This window comes from Nannobrachium achirus, assembly GCF_963921795.1.
Source record: "Nannobrachium achirus genome assembly, chromosome: 1".
Taxonomy (NCBI): domain Eukaryota; kingdom Metazoa; phylum Chordata; class Actinopteri; order Myctophiformes; family Myctophidae; genus Nannobrachium; species Nannobrachium achirus.
The window spans coordinates 4,271,515-4,279,950 of NC_137810.1; the positions used below are offsets into that span (position 1 = coordinate 4,271,515).

An 8,436-nucleotide genomic window follows, 5' to 3' on the forward strand; every position below is an offset into this window, starting at 1 on the left:
TGGAGGTCTGCTATTTTCAAAATGTTTCATCAAAAAGGCCCTTTTAAACATTTCAGCCCCCTGCCTCTCTAACATTCTCTGCACGTCCCTGTGTGTGTGTGTGTGTGTGTGTGTGTGTGTGTGTGTGTGTGTGTGTGTGTGTGTGTGCGTGCGTGCGTGCGTGCGTGCGTGCGTGCGTGCGTGCGTGCGTGCGCGTGTGCGTGCGTGTGTACACATAGGATGTTGTCGTCCAGAGATCAGCTGAAGAAGAAAGCTCCTAAAAACAGTCTGACCTTGCTGCCATGTTTCTACTTCGTAGAGGTCAGTACCTTCATCATCATCATCATCATCATCATTATCATCATCATCATCATCATCATCATCATCATCATCATCATCATCATAAGCACAGTGAATCTTAATGCACTAGTGTGTAGGTCAGGGGTTTTCAAAGTGGGTGTCGGGGGACCCTGGGGTGCCGTGAGATAATTTGATAATGAAAGTGGCCGGGGGTCATCTTGTCCCTTACTGGCCTTACAGCGTGGAAATGAGTTAGTTAGTTAGTTACACCATTATAATGTTCTCGTTTTGATCATTAGACCCAATCACTGAGCTTCAGGATATGTATGATACTGATTTACTACGAGACTGTGGCATTTTATGTTCAGTAGTTTACAATCTAGGCATTTAGCAGACCTACTTAATTCAGAGCGACTGTGGTTCTCAAAACTTTCATGTTAACCATCATAACTAAACATCATAACATAACTACGGCCATAGGCCAACCATGGCTCGTAACACGGGCCATGGTGGAAGTCCTTATATGGTCAGCAAACATTCTAGTGAGGAGAATGAATGGAACATTTACCAATTATATTTTTATTTGAATTAAATACAATCACTGAATATACCTTTAAAAAACATTTAGCATCATTTTAAACTACAGTAGTTGTTTTCAGTCAGTTCTAAACAAAATGGCTGTTATCTCAATGCTTTCCTCGCAACATATGTAAGTATACCCTAAATGATGCCATAAATATAAGGTGTTGGGAGTGAAAATTATGAATATAATAATGTATGGGATGAAAAAAGTATTTATAGGGGTGCTCTGAGCCAAAAAGTTTGGGAACTAGAGTTCGCAACGGGCCTGAAAATTAAGGCCCGGCCCTAACTGGGCCCAACTGGGCAGGCTAGTTAGCATACATTTTAGGCCCTACCCTAAGTGTCGGGTATAGTCGGGTTCGGACAGAATTTGAGAACTCTATTGGGAACCCCTGCATGGTCTAGGTTGCTATGCTAAACATTATCGTACTACTGTACATTTCCAAATAGTATCCCGGGTGTTTAATGCGCAAAATCGATTTTGATCCTGTGTAATAGGAACCAGGCGTCTGTTTGCAGCAGGCTTTTATTTATTTTTGCACCGGGCTGCACCGGGGGCATTATTTGGTTACAGTTCCAGTTAGGCTGAAGAAACTGCAAAATATGTTATACGTTATCACTCCCAAGATTCCTGTTCTATATAGTTCCTGTTCGTATCTCTACTTCCTGTTCCTATCTGTACTTCCTGTTCCTATCTGTACTTCCTGTTCCTATCTCTACTTCCTGTTCTCTCTACTTCCTGGTCCTTAGCTGCCCATCGTGGCTTCCTCCATAGTCTCGCGTAGCCAGACAACTATTCCACAATCTCCGAATGCTATATAGAGTCTGGAACGGCAGCTCCCGAACGGCGAGTATGGGAAGTAGCCAGTGCTGCACTGAACTGTAGTCCCATTGGAAACATAACAGAAACACAATAGCTCAGACAAAGTCATTCAAGCGGCCTATTCTTGTTATGAGTGTATAGTTTAAGAAAACGTTTGAAAACAACATGGAAGTAACACCAACAACACCAGATAAAGACGAAATAATGCCCCCAAAAAATAAAGAAAGGAGACATAACGCTTCCAGTAGGACATGTTATTGCTACTGCACCAAGGGAGCGGTTGCGTCACATCCGCTTTATCTCGCACTCATCATTTCTATTCCGGTTTGCCAGACTATATGCAGGGAGCATTTGGCCAAATCGCGGAGGCAACAGGCTGGCCACGCGAGACTACATGGTGTCTCTGTACTTCCTGTTCCTATCTGTACTTCCTGTTCTCTCTACTTCCTGTTCTCTCTACTTCCTGTTCTCTGTACTTCCTGGTGGTGTAGCTTCCCATCGTGGCTTCCTCCATGGTGTCTCTGTACTTCCTGGAGTTGACGGACGTGCTGCAGCCGGCCCAGGTGGGTTTCCGCTGCCACGACCGCGCGCTCAGCATGCCCTACGTGGACGGAGGAGACGAGCTCATCCCGCTGCTCATGCTGCTCAGCCTGGCCTTCGCTGGACCCGCTGCCTCGGTGAGGGAACGCACACACACACACACACACCTTGTTTGTCCATCAGAGTTGATGATGACCATGGCACGTCTCAGTTTGTAGGCTTTTGGTGGGTGCGCAGATGACTAAAAAGACCAATTTTAGCGCTGATTTCCCTGTGGCACACAAGACCGGTCAGGGCCAGAGAGGATGCAGAGCCCTGAGGGGCACATGATGTTCTGCTGTTCTCACAGAGAACTGCCCCCTCCTGGACCTTCCTTCTCCAGGCTGGTCGGTCCTTGGCCAAGAGTGTTCCCAGTGGTTCAGGTCCATCTTAAAGCTCTTCAAGGAGGATTTCAGAGTGTCCTTGTAGCGCTTTTTTGGGCCACCTTGTGCTCGTTTGCCACTTTCCAGTTCACCAAAGAAAACTTGTTTTGGCAACCAGGGCCTTGCTGAGGACTTCAGTGTCAGGGACTCTGTCCTGAGACACACACACACACACACACACACACACACACACACACACACACACACACACACACACACACACTAGGGCAATCCTCGAATAGTGATTTTTTAGTATTCGAATTATTCGACCTCAAAGTATTCAAAAGGACTGGCCAAACTGTCAAATATTAAGTAAGCAAGAGGCAAACATTGTGAAATTAGCCGATCTACATGCTCACAACGCCCCGTTGTGAGCATGTAGATCTGCTATTTTCACAATATGTATCTGCGGAACCGAGTCACATTAAATGTAATACCTACAATTCCAAATGATTGTCAGGGTGGGGGTCCTCAGTTCAAATATGTTTATTTTGCGGGTCACAGCCTAAAATGACCACGGACATGCTCTAATAGGGTGGAGAAAGTATCTTTCATTTCATTGCGTCTTTACTCGTAGAATCTGGTCCGTTGCAGCTGATCTTGCATCTGTTGTAACAATAACAGCTCATTTGTTTTCTTAATGACAAAACCCCCAGGAATCTCACTGTGTGTGTGTGTGTGTGTGTTTGTGTGTGTGTGTGTGTGTGTGTGTGTGTGTGTGCGTGCGTGCGTGTGTTGTCCAGATCATGCTGGGTGAAGGTGTGATCTACTGCATGCAGTCCAGACTGAAGATCAGACCAGGAGCTGAGGGTTCCATCAACGCTGGAGGATGCAACTTCAACTCCTTCCTACGCAGAACAGTACGCTTTGTAGGTACGGTTCCACACCTTAACTCTTCCCTACGCAGGACAGTACGCTTTGTAGGTACGGTTCCACACCTTAACTCTTCCCTACGCAGGACAGTACACTTTGTAGGTACGGTTCTACACCTTAACTCTTCCCTACGCAGAACAGTACACTTTGTAGGTACGGTTCTACACCTTAACTCTTCCCTACGCAGAACAGTACACTTTGTAGGTACGGTTCTACACCTTAACTCTTCCCTACGCAGGACAGTACACTTTGTAGGTACGGTTCTACACCTTAACTCTTCCCTACGCAGGACAGTACGCTTTGTAGGTACGGTTCTACACCTTAACTCTTCCCTACGCAGGACAGTACACTTTGTAGGTACGGTTCCACACCTTAACTCTTCCCTACGCAGGACAGTACGCTTTGTAGGTACGGTTCCACACCTTAACTCTTCCCTACGCAGAACAGTACACTTTGTAGGTACGGTTCTACACCTTAACTCTTCCCTACGCAGGACAGTACACTTTGTAGGTACGGTTCCACACCTTAACTCTTCCCTACGCAGGACAGTACGCTTTGTAGGTACGGTTCTACACCTTAACTCTTCCCTACGCAGGACAGTACACTTTGTAGGTACGGTTCCACACCTTAACTCTTCCCTACGCAGGACAGTACGCTTTGTAGGTACGGTTCCACACCTTAACTCTTCCCTACGCAGGACAGTACACTTTGTAGGTACGGTTCTACACCTTAACTCTTCCCTACGCAGAACAGTACACTTTGTAGGTACGGTTCTACACCTTAACTCTTCCCTACGCAGAACAGTACACTTTGTAGGTACGGTTCTACACCTTAACTCTTCCCTACGCAGGACAGTACACTTTGTAGGTACGGTTCTACACCTTAACTCTTCCCTACGCAGGACAGTACGCTTTGTAGGTACGGTTCTACACCTTAACTCTTCCCTACGCAGGACAGTACACTTTGTAGGTACGGTTCCACACCTTAACTCTTCCCTACGCAGGACAGTACGCTTTGTAGGTACGGTTCCACACCTTAACTCTTCCCTACGCAGGACAGTACACTTTGTAGGTACGGTTCTACACCTTAACTCTTCCCTACGCAGGACAGTACACTTTGTAGGTACGGTTCTACACCTTAACTCTTCCCTACGCAGGACAGTACGCTTTGTAGGTACGGTTCCACACCTTAACTCTTCCCTACGCAGAACAGTACACTTTGTAGGTACGGTTCTACACCTTAACTCTTCCCTACGCAGAACAGTACACTTTGTAGGTACGGTTCTACACCTTAACTCTTCCCTACGCAGGACAGTACACTTTGTAGGTACGGTTCTACACCTTAACTCTTCCCTACGCAGGACAGTACACTTTGTAGGTACGGTTCTACACCTTAACTCTTCCCTACGCAGGACAGTACACTTTGTAGGTACGGTTCCACACCTTAACTCTTCCCTACGCAGGACAGTACGCTTTGTAGGTACGGTTCTACACCTTAACTCTTCCCTACGCAGAACAGTACGCTTTGTAGGTACGGTTCTACACCTTAACTCTTCCCTACGCAGGACAGTACACTTTGTAGGTACGGTTCTACACCTTAACTCTTCCCTACGCAGAACAGTACACTTTGTAGGTACGGTTCCACACCTTAACTCTTCCCTACGCAGAACAGTACGCTTTGTAGGTACGGTTCTACACCTTAACTCTTCCCTACGCAGGACAGTATGCTTTGTAGGTACGGTTCTACACCTTAACTCTTCCCTACGCAGAACAGTACACTTTGTAGGTACGGTTCCACACCTTAACTCTTCCCTACGCAGGACAGTACACTTTGTAGGTACGGTTCCACACCTTAACTCTTCCCTACGCAGGACAGTACGCTTTGTAGGTACGGTTCTACACCTTAACTCTTCCCTACGCAGGACAGTACACTTTGTAGGTACGGTTCTACACCTTAACTCTTCCCTACGCAGGACAGTACGCTTTGTAGGTACGGTTCTACACCTTAACTCTTCCCTACGCAGGACAGTACACTTTGTAGGTACGGTTCCACACCTTAACTCTTCCCTACGCAGGACAGTATGCTTTGTAGGTACGGTTCTACACCTTAACTCTTCCCTACGCAGGACAGTACACTTTGTAGGTACGGTTCTACACCTTAACTCTTCCCTACGCAGGACAGTACACTTTGTAGGTACGGTTCCACACCTTAACTCTTCCCTACGCAGGACAGTACACTTTGTAGGTACGGTTCCACACCTTAACTCTTCCCTACGCAGAACAGTACACTTTGTAGGTACGGTTCCACACCTTAACTCTTCCCTACGCAGAACAGTACACTTTGTAGGTACGGTTCCACACCTTAACTCTTCCCTACGCAGAACAGTACACTTTGTAGGTACGGTTCCACACCTTAACTCTTCCCTACGCAGGACAGTACACTTTGTAGGTACGGTTCCACACCTTAACTCTTCCCTACGCAGAACAGTACGGTTCCACACCTTAACTCTTCCCTACGCAGGACAGTACACTTCGTAGGTACGGTTCTACACCTTAACTCTTCCCTACGCAGAACAGTACACTTTGTAGGTACGGTTCTACACCTTAACTCTTCCCTACGCAGAACAGTACGCTTTGTAGGTACGGTTCTACACCTTAACTCTTCCCTACGCAGGACAGTACGCTTTGTAGGTACGGTTCCACACCTTAACTCTTCCCTACGCAGGACAGTACACTTTGTAGGTACGGTTCTACACCTTAACTCTTCCCTACGCAGGACAGTACACTTTGTAGGTACGGTTCTACACCTTAACTCTTCCCTACGCAGGACAGTACGCTTTGTAGGTACGGTTCTACACCTTAACTCTTCCCTACGCAGAACAGTACACTTTGTAGGTACGGTTCCACACCTTAACTCTTCCCTACGCAGGACAGTACGCTTCGTAGGTACGGTTCCACACCTTAACTCTTCCCTACGCAGAACAGTACACTTTGTAGGTACGGTTCCACACCTTAACTCTTCCCTACGCAGGACAGTACACTTTGTAGGTACGGTTCCACACCTTAACTCTTCCCTACGCAGAACAGTACGGTTCCACACCTTAACTCTTCCCTACGCAGGACAGTACACTTCGTAGGTACGGTTCTACACCTTAACTCTTCCCTACGCAGGACAGTACACTTTGTAGGTACGGTTCTACACCTTAACTCTTCCCTACGCAGAACAGTACACTTTGTAGGTACGGTTCCACACCTTAACTCTTCCCTACGCAGAACAGTACACTTTGTAGGTACGGTTCCACACCTTAACTCTTCCCTACGCAGAACAGTACACTTTGTAGGTACGGTTCCACACCTTAACTCTTCCCTACGCAGGACAGTACACTTTGTAGGTACGGTTCTACACCTTAACTCTTCCCTACGCAGAACAGTACGCTTTGTAGGTACGGTTACACACCTTAACTCTTCCCTACGCAGAACAGTACACTTTGTAGGTACGGTTCTACACCTTAACTCTTCCCTACGCAGAACAGTACACTTTGTAGGTACGGTTCTACACCTTAACTCTTCCCTACGCAGAACAGTACACTTTGTAGGTACGGTTACACACCTTAACTCTTCCCTACGCAGAACAGTACACTTTGTAGGTACGGTTACACACCTTAACGCTTCCCTACGCAGGACAGTACGCTTTGTAGGTACGGTTACACACCTTAACTCTTCCCTACGCAGGACAGTACGCTTTTATTTTGAAGACGTTTTAATCTCTACAAGATTTATAACGGCGAGGGGGAGAGACCTGTTGGTGAGGCGGTTTGCTCCTGTAAGTTAACTGCTGGAAACATAAACAAATCCAAAATATGAGTAGCTTTCCTTCTTGGTCCAAGTGTTCTCTATCTATTCACATCCTCCTCTGGATGTGTCAGTCCATATTGAAGCATTCTAAAATGGCTAGTTCCATTCCTTGATTCTGATTGTCTGGTTTCCCTATAATTGCTGTGGTATGTGAGACTATAGCCCACACCTTGAATCAGTTTATATCAAACCCAGGTGTGTTATTTCTTTCCACAGTGTTGTGAAGCTAGACTAGAGAACTTGATTGCAAGTAACAGGTGTGTTGTTTCTGCAGCCTGGCCGGGGACTACTTTCTTGTAGCTGGGGACTATTTCTTGCAGAGCAGACCTTAAAGTGAATTATTTGTGAAAAAGAACAGTTGTAATTGGTATATGTCTATGATTTTTCATGTTACCATATTTAACCGTTTTAGAATAGCAATAAGCCATGCAAGGCTTGTGGTTACCTGTATTTTACACCGGCTCTACAAAAAAAAAGGAAAAAAAATGTATTTGTGCGCCAGTAGAGCGCGCCCTGTTTTTAAATCAGGTCGCACTTTTTGATGGTGACGCCTCTGAGAATGCTGGTCTTAACCTGTGTTGTTTCAAGGGTTTTCCTATTGAAGACGTGAGTCAGGACAGAAAAGCCACATACAAAATTATGACGTAAACAACAATGTTCTGAGAATTCACTGACAATCCACTGACTTGCCGATGGCATGACGTGTGTCAAATGACACATCTGTACTTCACATTGTCCTCAGCCATGTTAAACCTGTTAAACCTTGTTCTGAGAAACAACTGAGTCCTGATGTGGGAGTTATCGCTTATATTGGTTCAGTGGCAAAGACGTCACTCAAAGGTTTGGCCAATCCACAAAGCCTATCAGTTTGATTGGCCAATCAAGGAGGCCGATGGCGAATACTGTTTATCGTCCTTAAATGGAAAAACACACGTCAGACAGTGTGTTCAACAGTCAATTAGCCCTCTCCTCCCAGCCCCTCCCATTCCCTCTCTTTCTCCCCGTCACCATCATCGCTCGCCCAGCAGTCTGCCGTCACACAGGTGGATGTGTGCACGCGCCC

The 8,436-nt window shown here is 46.3% G+C and overlaps 1 protein-coding gene across 1 annotated transcript in view; it reads left to right on the forward strand.

Annotated features, from left to right (window-relative positions):
• Positions 1-219: 219 nt before the first annotated feature.
• The window catches only part of LOC308306885 (phospholipid phosphatase-related protein type 3-like), a gene marked incomplete at both ends in the record, with an annotated part of 27,245 nt that continues 19,028 nt past the window's right edge, over positions 220-8,436 (forward strand). Inside the window, 3 exons of the mRNA XM_080751938.1 lie at positions 220-300; positions 2,176-2,361; positions 3,390-3,519. Coding sequence (XP_080608064.1) covers positions 220-300; positions 2,176-2,361; positions 3,390-3,519 — 397 coding nt within the window. The remainder of the gene's footprint in view (positions 301-2,175; positions 2,362-3,389; positions 3,520-8,436) is intronic.